Source organism: Tursiops truncatus, chromosome 8 (genome assembly GCF_011762595.2).
Source record: "Tursiops truncatus isolate mTurTru1 chromosome 8, mTurTru1.mat.Y, whole genome shotgun sequence".
NCBI lineage: Eukaryota > Metazoa > Chordata > Mammalia > Artiodactyla > Delphinidae > Tursiops > Tursiops truncatus.
In genome coordinates this window covers 37515369-37532224 of record NC_047041.1, presented here as the reverse complement: position 1 = coordinate 37532224, position 16856 = coordinate 37515369, and the positions used below count along the sequence as shown (strand labels likewise).

General features: G+C 36.5%; 1 protein-coding gene across 11 annotated transcripts in view; it reads right to left on the bottom strand.

The window, feature by feature from the left end:
* MTMR2 (myotubularin related protein 2) overlaps positions 1-16856 on the bottom strand; it is a 115685-nt gene that overhangs the window by 6931 nt on the left and 91898 nt on the right. For 6 of the 11 annotated variants that reach the window (XM_033862117.2, XM_004322813.4, XM_073808282.1 and 3 more), the window contains 6 exons: positions 16547-16732; positions 13198-13404; positions 8633-8725; positions 4859-4972; positions 2552-2728; positions 420-1827 (listed from right to left, as the gene is read on the bottom strand). In XM_033862117.2, coding sequence (XP_033718008.1) covers positions 1666-1827; positions 2552-2728; positions 4859-4972; positions 8633-8725; positions 13198-13404; positions 16547-16732 — 939 coding nt within the window. In that variant the 3' untranslated portion in view covers positions 420-1665. Of the gene's footprint in view, positions 1-419; positions 1846-2551; positions 2729-4858; positions 4973-5452; positions 5520-8632; positions 8726-13197; positions 13405-16546; positions 16733-16856 lie in introns of those variants that run through there. The other 5 variants (XM_033862118.2, XR_012333351.1, XR_012333352.1 and 2 more) reach the window with 5 other exon arrangements.

The window sequence follows — 16856 nt, the reverse complement described above, 5'->3', positions numbered from 1 at the left end:
GATAAAGGCTTAAGGGAGGGAAATGGAACAATGCACAGAGAGAATGGATTTATAAAATATTTGGAATAGAAAATTTAGCTTTAATACTGACAGACTGGTCACTTAAATACTGTTATAAATTTTCTTATAACAAATTTCAATGATAAAATCATTTTGGTACCAATTTTGCTAATACTGGATGTACTAATAACGGAAATTATACTTACTCATTGCAAAACCAAGAGCAGGGCAAAAGGTTCAGACTAGTGAGTTAACAAGTGAAAAAACACTGATTTTGAGTATTTGATTTATCTGATCAAACTGAACATTTCCTTTAGAGCAGCTGCTATGAAACAGCCCTTTCCTCAAAAAATTCCAAATAACATTTCTGCAAAAGAAACTTAAGGCAAACAACTTAGAACAAGGACAAAGTTTAAAAGTCAGTTGAAATTTTCTTTTAATTAAAGACCCAAGGGACAAGAAGCTCCTTTGTGTTACAGTACATAACATATGGCTCTTATACAGAGTAAAATAGACACCAGGGAGTCAAGTGTTTATACCAGCGCTGAATTCTTACTGTAGCAGCCAAAAAGTGAAGCAGGATTTCCTTTACTGGCATTGAGACTGTAATACATTTTTACATGCAATAAATTCTTTGGTAGACTTAATCATTCAGTGGAATTATAGAATTTGCAAAGGAAAGTAATAGTCAAATATTTCATGTAAAATTTGAGCACAGTACTTCTCACCATATGCTATTTATACAGACTTCAGAAAAAATGTCAATCCTACTAAACCTTTACCTACTGCCTCAAAATTTGCTAGTTAACTTCTCTGTGTTCAAAAAAAAAATGTAACTATAATAAAGTAGGGCAGATAATGAGTTTTTTAAATATGTTTCATGATGTTTCTAGTAATTGTGCAAATGGAAACTAATCTGAAGGATGTGGAATTCTTTGAAATCCTGGATGGCTACCACTTTCTCCTCTCCATCCTCCTCCCAAGCACATCTGTAAGGCATCATTTTGGAACAGCTATCTAATACATCTTAAATTAAGTACATAAATAATGACAGCAATAATTTTCAACTATTACTACACCATAATATCCTCAAGACTTTGCCTTATTATATGAAGAACACGAGTTTTGAATGGTGAAAGTAAATCACTTACTACAAAAAGGAAAAACCCATGATGGGCAAAGGAGCATCAAATGATCTTGATTATGACACTGAAGCCCAGTATGTATAATGCCATGAAATGTCAGTATTGGTTTGGTTTGAAAACTGATGCTCCTCCTTCTGTGCAATGAGTGCTCTTCCATCAAGAAGTATATTTCTGAAGTAGTTTGTGTTTTGATTTTACCACACACCAAAATTTCTGAGACAGCATTTTCCTTTTAAAATCAGAAACTTGTTCCCACTGTGGATCCAGGACTGAAGCATTTTAATGTTCTTTGGGTGACTTATAAGATTAGTGTCATAATCATGTAATTACATGTGGGGTTATTTCACTTAAACCACCTGCACTGCTACAGTTCTAAACTCATCCTAGAGAGATTTAAAATAAATAAAGTGACTTAAGTTCTCTCACAGATGGGTTCTATATTCAGAAACTTTCTCCTCATGAAGCTGCCACTGTAATCAGAGTTCATGGCGATGACCGATGGCCCCATCCAGTAGCCCTCTCACACAACAGTCTGTACAGGAGTGACACACTGTGCAGGAGAACCGGCTCTCTCCGAGGATGAGGTTGATCGGTTGGAAATTTCTCTCTGTAGTTCCTCTACTTTCTTCTGAAGCTCTGCTCGTTTAGCAAGAAGTTCTTTATATCTGTTGTGAATGGGCTCCTACAAGAGCAGCACACCCTAAAATTATTTAACTAGGCAATCCTAAACAAACCCAAAGTCAAGTCATTCCAGTATAGAGCTCCTTCCCTCAATGCTGCAATGTGTGTGTTTTCAGCTATGGGAACCACACCCACCTTTCCAGAACATCAGTGAAAACTAACTTCAGGGACTCCTCTGACACCACTGCTCTTTTCACTGGCTTCCCTAGTGCCCCCCAAGTGTTTCCACAGAATACCCTGAAACTGGTACTTAGACAAATACAACAAATAATTAAGTAACAATGTAATCTAAAAGCCAATACTCAAAGATTTCCTGTCATTTAGTTGCAGACTTTTTAGTCTTTTAAACAGTTCTAAGCAGTAAATATTCCATAACATTTTTTAAAAATCAACCAGATTTTGTTAGGCTTTTAACTTTCCTAAAGCTATTTTCTCCAGCCTATTAAAACAAGACCTCTAGTCCAGCGCCCTCATTTTATAGAAGAGGGGAAAAAAGACAAAACAGAAGTGACTTGTCCAAGGCCAAACAAGCGAGTCATGATAAGAACCAAGTGTACTGATTATCCCTATGTAGTGCTTTTTCTACTATGCAATTAAAACTGTTAACAGGAAAAAGTGAAAGCTTTAAATATGCACAGATAATTTTTCTAGCTGCTTTAAAGGGGACGAATGTAATTCATACAACTGCATGGATAAAAACTCTCATTGTATATTGCAGGGCATACCTGTGGCTTCATCCGTGGATTCCACCTTACGTAGTATCCCACCCAGAGCTCTAGGTGGCGCATGCTGGCTACTGGATAAAGGACATGATTGGAATAGCTCCCATAGAGAGGATTAGTGAAGTCCTCCAGCTGACTATTTATGTAAGACCACAATGACACAGTCCTTTTGGGAAGATTCTATAAGAAGGAAAAAGATTCTCCATTACATAAGCTAATTATACTTTAGATGGAATTTGTAAAGAGGTATATTGTGTTCATTTAAATTGTTTCAGAGGGAGAGAGAACTCAAGACACTGTGGTGACAGCCCCACTTAGATTAAAATTAGAGGGTATTGGAAAACTGTGCAGTTCTGCAAAAAGTTAAAGAGTTACCATACCAGCAATTCCACTCTTAGGTGTATACCCAAGAGAAGTGAAAACACATGCACACACAACCCAGTACACAAATGTTCAAAGTAGCATCAGTCATAATAGCCAAAAAGTAGAAACAACCCAAAAGACCATCAACTGATAAATGGATAAAATGCAATATATCAATACAATGGATGATTCAGTCATAAAAAGGAATGAAGTACTGATACACGCTACAAATTGAACCTTGAAAACATTATGCTAAGTGAAAGAAGCCAAACACAAAGGCCACACCCTGACTGATTTCATTTATATGAAATGTCCAGAAGAGGCAAATTAAGAGACAGATTAGTGTTTGCCAGGGTCTGAGAGGAGAGAAGAATGGGAAGCAACTACTAATAGGTATGGGGTTTCTTTTCAGTGTTCTGAAATTAATGGTGGTGATGCCTATACAACTCTAGAGATGCTAAAACCCACGAAATTATACACTTTAAAAGAGTGAATTTTATGGAATGCAAATTATAGCTCAGTTTTAAAAACATTTCTTTTTTTAAAGATATAGTGAATCCTATCTGAGGCTCTCAAAAAATGAAAGTATCTTTGGAAGTTATCTATTAATTACCTAACATGCAAGAAATTCTTTTTTTGTACCAATAATTGTTTCTTTTATTGCTGAGTAGTACTACATCATATAGAAATACCACAGGTGAAGGGCATTTAGGTTGTTTTCAGTTTTCAGCCACTGTAAGTAAAGCTGGTATGAACATTTGTGGGAAGAAAATCAGAATTTTGTGGAAACAAAAAGTTTCTATTTCTCTAGGATAAATACCCAGTAGTGTGATTACCAGGTCATATGGTAAGTAAATGCATAGCTTTATATACAAATGTCAACTGTTTATGAGACATTCAATAGATTCTTGACTGCCTACTATGCACGGAAATATTTACTGCATGCTACATACTGAAGATGTAATGGTGAATTAAAAAATTTAATACCGGTCGTCAAGGAATTTCTAGTCTAGGAAGCACTTACTACATGGCAGTTATTGTAGTGTTTTGTATGGCTTATTTTATGTAATCCTCACAACAGTAAGCAGTATTAAGTACTTTAGTAAATAAGTACTATTATCCCTACTTTACAGAAGCCTAAATTAACCTGCCCAACTTCACACAGTAAGTCAAAGATCCAAGATTTGAACCCAGGCAGCCTGGCTCCAGAGCAAGCATTCTTTGCTACTAGGCTTTATAGAAAAACATGAAGAAACTATTTTATAGCCACATTTTTTAGAATGAAAACTGAAGCAGAGGGAGACACTAATCAAGATAATTTAGAATTTCATACATAGGATAGATGTGTTTTGAGGAAGACAACCTGAAATGTAATCCTTACAAGGTTTCTTCTAAATAATATCAACCACTTAAAAGTGGTAACTCTGGGCTAGTGGGGTAACAAATTTTAACTTTCTGCTTAATATCTTTTCAGTGTTCGAATGTTTTATGGTATTATTTTACAATTTTAAAAAAAACCTTTAAAATGGCTCATACATATGCAGAATATATTTGGGGAAGTGAGCTGTCCATTCATTCAAATACATTTTTTTTTGCTAATTATATTTTTCTGCACCTGTTTTGATGGATTTCCATCCTGCAGGGAGTGACAGGTACATGGGCACTCCTAAGACTACACATACTTCAGTTCTCTTTAGGAGACACTGCTTCCTACCCATAAACTCAACTGACAGCTGGCTAGCATATTCAGCCTTGTGACAGAGGTGCTTTAAAATAGATCAGGTTCAGATGTATGGAAAGAAGCATATTACAGCATATAAAATAAAATATAGCTAAAGGAATCATCCAAAAGAACAACTGTTCAGTTGAAATCCATCAGAGGATGCACTCTAGTAGAGAAAGCACATATTAGGGATACAGGGGGGAGGGTCAGGGCTCATGTTTTACCTCTTTTCCTCTCTGCTGTTCACTGTTACAGAGGAATGTTCCAAACAAACAGCTATATAGGTGGTCCAAAATGGTAATGAGAAAATATTCATTGAATTCAAATGCTGTAGGAAACTGCAAAATCAAACACCACAAACACACAAAATTATTAAGACATTTTCTCAAGCATATTCATCCCTGTATACTGGCAGATCCTTTGTAATACTTCTTAAAATTAGGCTGAACAATATTCAAGACTATATATTTCTAAGCCATTATGGCATTATCTGCTTGGTCTTCTGTTCAAAATTATTTTCTGAGATAATTTTTCCTAATATCTCCTTTTCTTGTACAGTAAGAGTTTGAATGGTCTGATCTTGATGTTTCTGCATCCGTTTATATCAGTTAACCCTCAACGTGAGCCTAATAAATTCTGACTTGTCTTTCTCTGCCAAAAATGACCATAAGCAACATAGTAAGATGTTTCTTTAAATTTTCAACATAGTTTTGTTTCTAGGAATTACACAAAAAAATATCGACGTCTCCAGAAAATGTCAGCAATGCACAAAAATAAATTCCAAGGCAGACATGCAGATCATTTAAAAGCCAACCTACTTATCTTTTCAAGGAACATGCACTCAAACCAGGATATCTTGTAATCCAGTACTCTGGCAGCCTCTCTCTAAAAAAAGAAAATTCACTGTCTCTTTAACCTAGGACAAGTGCTTGACTGGATGTCTTGCTATCACACAAACAACACAATTTTGGGGGAATGTATCAAGGACCAATTACAGATCCCAGGAAGGAGGGTAAGGGATTTAGTATAATCCATCCTATCCATCTAATGTTTCAAGAATTATCTGAAAGCTTCTATGTAGCACTGTACCATTTACAGGACTGTGAAAAGGAATTCCATGAATATTTGGATTGTGGATTTGGGAAATAAATATTGGTGCCAAATTTTTCTTAGAATGATCCCTACCCCATAGTGGAGGAAAACAGTATGAACTGCATGCAAAAGGGACAGGGATGAAAACAACTTTGCCTTGAAGTTTCCTAAATTTATAAGCACGGTAACGTGGCAAATTTATCTTCTCAAACAATTTATCTTCTTGAACAATTCTTGAATAATAATTTTTGTGGCTGTGAAGCAAATGAAGCAGGTAATAAAGCACATGCCAACATAAAGCCAATCAATTGTAAGAAACTTTGTCAAATCACATTCATTCATTTACAGAACAAATCCCATCTCCTGTACTGTTGTTTTTTTTTTAATTTTTTTACTTATTTTTGGCTGCATTGGGTCTTCGTTGCTGCGTGCGGGCTTTCTCTAGTTGCAGCGAGCTGGGGCTACTCTTCATTGCAGTGCATGGGCTTCTCATTGCAGTGACTTCTCTTATCGCGGAGCATGGGCTCTAGGCGCACAGGCTTCAGTAGTGGCACGCGGGCTTAGCAGTTGTAGCTCACAGGCTCAGTAGTTGTGGCACACAGGCTTAGCCCACGGCATGTGGCATCTTCCCGGACCAGGGATTGAACCCGTGTCCCCTGCACTGGCAGGCGGACTCAACCACTGCACCACCAGGGAAGTCGCCCCATCTCCTGTACTGATACACACTCTTAACAGCCTTATTTATTAGTCAACCATGAATGCACCCTGACTCATTACATAGCAAGCCAAAGGAGCTAAGCCTATGATTAGTCTTTCATCTTTGTGGCAAAACTATTATCTCAGTTATGAGAAGATGGCTTAATCAGTGAGCATTTCCTGACAACAAAACTAAAATAGCATTATTTTAGAGCATTATTTAAATAGAGTAGTAACTGCTGCTCTTGTTTTTAAAATTCTGAGCAGAGAAGGAATATTTTGTCTCCTTACATGTTTAAACTCTAAAGGGCCCTTTATCAGCTGCTTCCTGATCCCAGGACTGAGAGGATGAGGATGAGGGCAGAAGGAGGTGTAGAATCTGGCTAATTACATTATTGGTCCCATTTTAACAAATTTGCTATTTAAATCTCTGCACATTCAATTAGTCATAAAACTGACGATTGCCAATAAACATTATTACTATCTAACACATTCAATGCTCAGGAAGAAAATATCATACAGAAAAATATAAGCAGACATTTACAATAAAGACTCACAACTATAGTGGTATTTTAAGTTCTATCAACGAAACAAGATTAAACTGGTATTACATTATTTATTAACTTAAGCTCAAAATTAGAGTTAAATTGCTTTTAGATATACAGCATATAAAAAGTTAACACAACTACTAAGAAAGAAATGCATTTGTCATGTACTCTTCTATGTGAACAATTGGTAAATGTGACTGATTTTGTTTTTCTAACAAATATACCAGAACTAATAGTTCACACACATTGCTTCCTTCAAGGTATGTTCCCCAGAAAGCAGTACACTTAACCATCAATGATGACTTTTGTAGTCCTTTGATATGGCATATTTGATTTTTACCAACACTGTCAAATATTACTTAAAGATTGATAATGGTCAAAAGTAGGTCCTATTGTTTATGGTCAAACACCCCCCCCCCAAAAAAAAGGATTGATAAGGATTTGTAATAGCTAATATATCAAAAACTATCTCAAAGGCAGTTCCAAAGGAAAAATTCAAACCTACTCCAAGAAGCAGTAAACATTATTAAACTAATAAGCATGTTGTGTCTCCCTTCCCCCTAGTATGCCAAGGGCCTAATTTGTAGAACAAAACTGAATTGTATACACATTTGCATCACATGTGTTAAAATACCAGCCTTAACAAACGGTAGTCATATCTATTACGACACTTCATTTAAGCCAGCAGGTTTCAAAACAATCCACCCAAACTGAAATGCTTATGGGAGAAAAATAAACTATTCGATATGTAATTAATGTATTTCACTTGAGGATCACCATTTTTCTCTTAATGAAATAAAGCGTATTTTATTGAAACCAGAACACAATCCTAAAGCCAAGCAGAGCCAGCAACTGCCCTACTTTATATTCCTGTGGCAGTCTAATGAAAAACTAACCAGGCTCCCAGTTGTTTGAGGTCTAATAAAACTCTTGGATAAATAATTAACTGAAAAAAAAATAATTAACTGATACACCAATGAACTGTATCTAACTTTTGGGTTCTGAGATTATTTTTCCTGAGTTAAACATTTTTAAGACACCAATTCCTTGCCTCATTAGTGAAGTGATCCCATAATAAATCAGGTGTTTTTCAATCTCCTCTGGTATCTTTCCAAAAGACTAAATCTATTTACAGTAATGTTTCAAATCATTTGCTAGAATGTTGATTAAGTCTAAAAGAACATAATCTCTCTCTCCATACCTAAAAAGAACTGAATCTATTACATACATACCTTGCCATAATTCCCATCTAAATACATTTTTCCATCAAAAGTGCTTAAAACATGATTTCATTTCGCTTGAGTTACCTAGCCTATTTCATTTCTTTACCTCCTTTAGCAATGTACAGATGAGTTTCTGGGTGAATATAAAGCCATTATTTAACACTAATTGTCCAAAACAAAAGAGGAAACCTCTCAGGGGTTATTATCAATGCCATGCATTGAAATGCTAATGGAATCAAATTGTCAACTGTTTAGTACTACCTCCAAATAATATCGTTTAACTTAATTCATAATGTAATAATAGGTAATAGTTCTAGTACCTAGAAAACTTACAAGAATTTCCATTTTACATGAAATGTAAGATAATCAGTGATCAAATCCAACTCTGACTGGACAGCTTAAAAGAGAGATGTAAGAATGGATATCCCAGATAAATTACCTGTCTTGTCATTTGCCAGACACAGTCAATAAACTGAAGAAAAACAGGTGATCTGTCTGCATCTGCATGGTTCTTATCTCCATGGCCAAGTCTCTGAAGCAAAGAATGAAATATTATATAAGCTTTGTGGGATTTTTCAGCTTTTACTGAAAGTAATTTTATTTTCCAAGAAAAGTAATATTTGCTCAATATTTTTAAAAATTCAGAATATCTTTTTAAAAGAGCACTGCAAGGAAAACAGAAATTACCATAATCCCACCAAGCAGAAATCTCTATTAACATTTCAATGTGCAAACTGCCAGGTTATTTCCTAACATGAGACACTTGTAACAGGAATTACAACTCAGTTTAATAAACAAAACTCAGATTCTAAAAGGCTGATAATGGAACACAGGAGCAGCCAGAACTCAGAGCCCAGATTTTTCTTCTGTAGATTTTGCCCTGAATATTAACAGTTCCTTGTACACTAGCTTCAGGAAGCACCCTTCTCCTTTAACACCTTGGCCAGTGCATGAAGGGGACCTGTTGCATCTGAGCTCCAGACTGTCTTTCAAAAAGTATCACATTAGCACAAATCTTTGAAAACTTTTAAAAAATGCTTGACATCTCCCCTCAAGCATGCACTCACCTACTTTCTCAATTTTTTTTTCTCCTCTGAAGACTTCTGCCCCCAGTGACTGAGATAAACCTCTACTCTGTACCCAAAAACAGTGATTCTAAAAGTATGGTCCACAGACTTCCGGCAGCAGGGCAGGTCTGTGAGTTCAAAGCTATTTTTATAATATTACTAAGACACGTTTTGCCTTTTTCAATGTGTTGACATTTGCACTAATGGTGTTAAAGTGATGAAGAATAAAAACTTTTGGTACCTTAGTAGGAATCAACAAGCAAGGCATTGAAATCAATCTATACTAGCAGTTATTATATTCTTCCTTGACAAACACGTGCAGTAAAAGAAGGAAAAAAAAAAAAGCCAATCTCTCTTAAGCCAGTTTCCTTGATGAAGCAGTAAAAGTTATTAACTTTATTAAATCTCCCCATCTGAGTACAAAATTTTTAAGTATCCTATTAACAAAATGGGAAATATAATATGCTTCTGCTGCAGACTTAAGTAGGATGGTAGGAAACACGGCTTTTTCATGGAACATCATTTTGACTTGAAAGAACAATATATGAACTATGATTATTAAGACCTGAATATCTTGCAGACATTTTTTTGAAAATGTACAAAAGTGAATGCGTCACTTCAAGGAAAACAATGGACAGTGTTTGTTACCAATGATACAATTCAAGTTTCTGAGTGAAAATTAGACTTGGGGGAAATTTTTATCTGCTACAATGAGTTTGATAATACTTTTCTGATAAAATCAGTAGCGGTATTAACAAATGTGACTATATTATATAATGAAATGCACTAATATTGGAAGGGCTGTGTAAATCAGTAAGCCAGTATTTTCCAAATTACCAACACTTGATGTTACAAAATCATGCATGGGTAAGAGATCTATTTATTCAAAGTGCAAGACAGACCAAAGGAATTTAATAGAACAAACAACAAAAAATTCATTGAGTTAGTTTTGGATTCCACATTACAATTAACTGCTAAGAAACTACCATTTGTCGAGTTTTGGCACAGTATCAAAGAAAAATATCCACAATTCCCTGAAAAAAATTAAAATACTCTCTATTTTTCAACCTACATATCTGTGTGTGGTCAGATTTTCCTCATTTCTTCAACCAACAGAACATATTGCAACAGATTGAATGCAGAAGGAGACATGAAATTCAGCTATCTTCTATTAAGCCAGACATTAAAGAAATTTGCAAAAGATGTAGAATAATGCCACTCTTCTCATTAAACTTCTTTATTTGTTTTGGAAAATATAGTTATTTTTCTTTAAAATGTTATTTATGTTAATATATAATAGTACTATGGTTTGAATGTTTGTGTTCCCCCAAAATTCACATGTTGAAATCCTAATGCCCAGTGTGATGGTATTAGGAGCTAACTAGGTCATGAGGGTGGAATCCTCATGAATGGGATTAATGCTCTTATCAAAAGAAACTCCACAAAAAAAAAAAAGAGACCCCACAGAGGCCCCAGCCCTCTTCCACCATTCAAGAACACAGCGAAATGTTGGCAGTCTGCACCCCGGAAAAAGGCCTTCACCAGAAGGCCATGCTGGCACTCTGAACTTGGACTTCCAGCCATCAAAACTGTGAGAAATATAGCTGCCCAAATGGACTAAGAAAACAGATTTATTTCTTTAAATAATAAATTTTTAAAATTTAATTTCTAATATGGTAAATACTGATAGATATAAACAAAGTTCTTTCGGGTCATCAATAATTGTTAAAAAAGGAAAGAGGTCCAGAAATCAAAAAGTTTGAGCATCATTACCCTGTATTAACCATGTGAGCATACCCTCTTGATCAGATGTCCTTTAACTGTCAAATTCTGCTTTCAGATAACAACTAAGGGGGAAAAAATGGAGTAGGTAACCAGATTCAATAATTTAGGAATCCACTGCAACTTCAAACAGTCTGAAATATTTATGATTTTGGTTATATTTATATGAACATGTACGGCTTTGGCTGACTAAAAAACTTCATTCTTCTTCATTTCTTTTTTTTTTTTTTTTTTTTTTTGCAGTACGCGGGCCTCCCACCGCTGTGGCCTCTCCCGTTGCAGAGCACAGGCTCCGGACGCGCAGGCTCAGCGGCCATGGCTCACGGGCCCAGCCGCTCCGCGGCACGTGGGATCCTCCCGGACCGGGGCACGAACCCGTGTCCCCTGCATCGGCAGGCGGACTCTCAACCATTTTTTTTTTTTAATGGTCTTTTCATGGTAAGTACGTTTTATAGAGAATTGAAAAACATGAGCTATTTGAATAGATACTCCAGATGACCAATTTTATTTAACAGTTCAAGTTCAAAAGAGCAGACTACCTTTAAATGTCCATTTCTTGCAAGTTTTTTCATAAACACTGCTGGTAGCTACTGGATACTAACGGTTAACATTAGAGACAGCATCTGAGCAAACATATTTCAGAAAGTCTTTCAGCTAATCTAGGAAAATGCTGCCAAAAATCACACTCTCAGAGGCTTCAAGGCCTCTGAACAATCTTAACTCTCATCTCCAGATTTTCTAAACCTGCCCCTCCCTCGACTCTACTCCAGCCACTCAGTCCCACCCAGTGTGAGACACTCACACTCACCATTTGCTCACACTGCTCCTCTTTCCTGGGAAAATATGCCTGCTCCGCACTCTCTAAATTCTATGATTACAACTAACACATACCACGGATGGGCATACATGAGAACCAAGGCCTACAAGGTAACTGTTCCCAAGTTTGCTGATTCCGAATTTAGAGTTTAGCAGAAACACAGCTAAAAACCACTTGAATGTTTATTTAATTAAAAGCTACATGAATCTAAAGTATGTTGTAACAAAAAGCAAATACAAAAGCACAGTATCCTTTAAAAGGGACATAATAACCCCATTCCTCTATTTTAGGAACTACTACAGTTTTGGGTACCACACTTGTAGAAAGCCATGAGCAAAGTCCAGAGGACAAAGGGGAGGGTGAGGGGATTAGGATGAGAAAAGACTGAAGAAAACGGACATTTTGCCAGAACTGAAGATTATGACTGACACAGGAAGACAGCTACTTTCAAATATTTGCAGGGCTATCTTATTTGGATTAGTAGTCATATTTGTTCTTCTTATCTCCAAAGGGGAATGTAAGAAAATGAGAAGTAAATTTTAATTCATATGAAGAAAAAGTTTGTAGTAGGTAGACTTTCTTCAGTGAGACTGGACAGCCTCAGGAAGGGACTTGCTGCTTATTTCTGGAGGTGTTAATGAAGAAACCAAACAACCATTTCACGGGGACACCAGAGAAGACATTCCCTGGACTCTGAGGCCCTTCCAACTTTTAGATTTGATACGAATGAAAACAACAAAATAAATTTTAAGTCATATAGAGGGCACAAAAATTTGTCATTTCCATAAAACTAACTGCAACACTTTCCATACATATGGTCATTAAGGGTAACAGAAAAGCTATTTTATTCCCAACTCTAAATTAAATTATTTTTTCTCTGTTATTTCTTTTAGTCCCAGTCTAAATTGTTTTAGACCCTGATCCTATGTGAGTAGTGCTACTTTGTAGGGCTACTTTAAATTAAGAATAATAGGCCAGTCTCACGTTTCTTTAAGTCTACAGGAAAAGCTAGAAGCGCCCTGTAGCTCCGTAACAGTCCATGCTGCTCTGAACTATCGTTTGAAGGTGGAAGTCACAGAAGGGTATCTCCTATTCCCGACAGAGAATATGGAAGAGACTGGGCCAGGAGCCTGACAAACAGCTAACCCTGGCTCCAGACTGCAGAGCCACATCAGGATAACCCAGTGCTTCCAAAACAAGCCCAAAGTTCTCTTGGGAAGTTTACCCATTAGAACAAAGGATCAGATTTAGATGAATATCTAGTGAGTAAAGGCATGATTTTCACACGCCTTACATGAAATGCATATGTGATACAATGAGTCACGGTTCTTTACTCACAAGCTGAAACCGATGTCCAAAGCTTAGCCACTCTTTTTCTACAAGGACTTCAAATCCTCGGATGGTTCGGTAGTATCCATCCAACATGAGCATGGCCAGGGAGGTCAGCTGAGCTGTGCGATCCCAGCCATCACTGCAGTGGACTACCACAGACGTCTTTCCTGACTCTACTTTGTCAGCAATCCTAAGAGCCCCTGCGAGAATAAGCTGCAAACAGATTTTTTTAATTAATTTTTTAAAAAATTAAATGCTTCCTTCTTCATAATTTACTAATAGAATTTTGTTTAGAGATGACTGTCTCAATACCATGTGGAGAAAAAAACATCAGTCCCTTCCCAAAAAGAATTTTTGTGAATGGTAGAAGATACACAAATTTTGCTTTTAAAACTAAAAAAAATCTCATAAATGCAGACTCCTATTAATCTGCACAATGAAATATCCAAACAAAAGGTGCCTTTGAGTTCTAAACAAATCAAAAATATGAGTAAGAGGAAAGAAGGATTAAGTTCTAAAGAGATCTATTTCTGAGAATCTTCAAATATTCCAACATCATCCATTTAAATAAAAATAATACAGCAACTTTAGTCTTACCTGTTGATACTTAACCAAATTAGAATATGAAAGCCATAAAGTTGGATATTTTAAAATATTCTACAGCTTCTATAGCACTTATTCTACTGTTTTTATATACATCATATAGCATACAGCAAGCACAGTATAAAACTTCAGAGTAAGCTGCTTTTTTTTCTATCAGTATGAATGGAAAATTCTGATCAGACCAATATATTACCATGTCAATTTAACTGGTATCTAAAATAATTTCAGGTTTTTTTTTTAAATATGCAGAGACTCTGCAAAATAATTTACCTTTCCTGAAGCTGATCTTGAGTTAAAACTAGACAGAATTAGATGTAACCAAAAAAGAAACACAAAGTATGGTATCCTTTAAAATGAACAATATAGCCACATTTTTCTCTGCAATGGCCAAATCATACTTAAAGAACAGCATAATTACACAAACATAGATAAGAATGAAAGAAAAGATATACTAGGCTTAGAGAATCTCATGATGACCTCCTTTTGATTATAACTGTAGGCATATTCTGGAAGTGGGGTACTCTGAAGCAATCTCAATCTTAACTATGCATCAGAGTCATTTGTGAACATTAAAAAAAACAAAAACAAACACCTGGTCCCCATTCTCCACTAATCCTAACTTACTATTTTAAATAACTTCTACCTAAAATTCAAATGTATATCCAAACTTACACATCACTGACCCAAAGGATTAAAACAGCTGGAGAGTTAAGACTGACAAGAAAGAGTTATCCAAAGTGGTCATCTTCATTGATTCATTCATTCATTCATTCATTCATTCAAAAGATAAACATTTACGGAGTCCCCTACCATGTGGCAGGCACAGCTCCAGGTGTTGGAAATAGAGCAGCAAACAGAACAAAGTGCTGGCTTAACAAAGTTTACATTCTACTTAGGTGAGGCCAGCCAGGTGCAAATAAGGAAAGAAATACACAGTGTGTCAGAGGGCAGTAAGTGAAAAAGCACCATCTAGGTCTAGGGAGTGCTGGCAGAACTGCTATTTTATATGAAGTGGTTGGGAAAGGCATCTTTGAGAAAGTGATATTTGAGCAGAGATTTAAAGAAAGTAAGTGGGTAAGCCTTGCAGATGTGAGGACTGGGGGAGGAGAAAGTGGTCCAGACACAACTGTACCTCTTAAACTTCTAAGGAAACTTATTTCGGTTATAGCCAGATTTTTTTTTTTTTTTTTTGTGGTACGCGGGCCTCTCACTGTTGTGGCCTCTCCCGTTGCAGAGCACAGGCTCCAGACGCGCAGGCTCAGCGGCCATGGCTCACGGGCCTAGCCACTCCGCGGCATGTGCGATCTTCCCGGACCAGGGCACGAACCTGTGTCCCCTGCATCGCCAGGCGGACTCCCAACCACTGCGCCACCAGGGAAGCCCTATAGCCAGATTTTTGGAGAGAATATTGTACCGGCTAAAAATTGACCTGGAACTTACAGAACGCTGCAATTTACGTTAGTTCTGAATCAAGTCTTATGGTTTTCTACTTATACATCATACAATGTAATAGATGGTCCTGTGACCATTCTCTTTAACAAAAGAGTGTGTATACACTTTGCTACATTCAAGCTTCTATGTTTCTAGAAGAGAAACAGTAATCAAAATAGTCTATAATTGTCATTAGGTCAATTTAGCTTTCAATTCTGTCTTAGTTTTAGAGGTTTTAATGTGAGTACAATCTGCTCCTTCTTCACATGAAAAATCTCATTTCCATTTATTTCATAATATGAATATATGTGGTCATATATATTATAGAAACCTATATTTTGGTAAGGTATCTTACTGAAATTCAGACACTATCTGAAAATATTTGTAACTATATTAACTGAAATAACATTTGGTGCTTCAAACATTATATATATTGGGCTTCCCTGGTGGTGCAGTGGTTGAGAGTCCGCCTGCCGATGCAGGGGACACGGGTTCATGCCCTGGTCCGGGAGGATCCCACATGCTGTGGAGTGGCTAGGCCCGTGAGCCATGGCCGCTGAGCCTGCACGTCCGGAGCCTGTGCTCCACAACGGGAGAGACCACAACAGTGAGAGGCCCACGTACCGCAAAAAAACGAAAACAAAAAACAAAAAACATTATATATATTAACATATTAGGCAAGCTACGGTTCACACGGTAGTCTCCAAATCATTTAGCATTCAAATGGTATCCTTCATTTAACTATTTCACCTCATGTGCCTGACCAGAATGGTTTTCACAAGCCATGCAACAATTATTTATTGAGTGCTTTATTCATATCATATAGTGCTGCCCTGGCTCCTGAGGAGACAAAGAAGAAATATGATTTAGCCTGTCCTACTCTCCATGAATTAGCAATATAAGTTGGGTGACACATAAAAGTAATTAAATCAAGTGCATGGTAACACCTGATTAGCTGGAAAGCAAAAGTAAAGTGAAAAGTTCAGAGAAAATGAAAATGAATGCAATCTGGGAAGACTTCATGGAAGAAATGAAATATTAGCTGGGATCTGAAGGATGGGCAGAATTCAGATAGGATGGGAAAGAGAGGGAACAAAAGAAGTACAACTGAACCAAATGCATAATATAGAAAATTAATTCATTCAGGCACCAAAACTTAAAAGTAGTTCTAATTATCAAAGCAGTTATCAATTTTTCGCTGTTTAAAAAGATACTTTCATCTTGATTTCAATTGTAAGAAAAGAGCCAATATAGACAAAAGGGCAGAGAAAGTCCTTGTTTGATATCCTATGATAGTTTAAAGAAACAATAACATACCCACCTTAATATGCTCTAGCCAGTGAGTAGATTCCAAGTTAGACAACCAGTGGGTCTCCTCAATGTTGGGGTACACAATCTCCTTAAGTTTTCGTAAAGATTCTCTCATAACATGGATATTGTGGATATCTAGAAAAACTAGTTCTGCATTTTGATAGGCATCTTCACTTTCATAACCTCCACCTTTTGCCTGGAAAAAAAAAAGCAACATCACAGGAAATCATAAATGAATGAACATCCATTGTATGTTGACATCCCCAAGAATGCCACAAAATATCCAATAGAATCAAAGATGATACACATTACTGATGGTA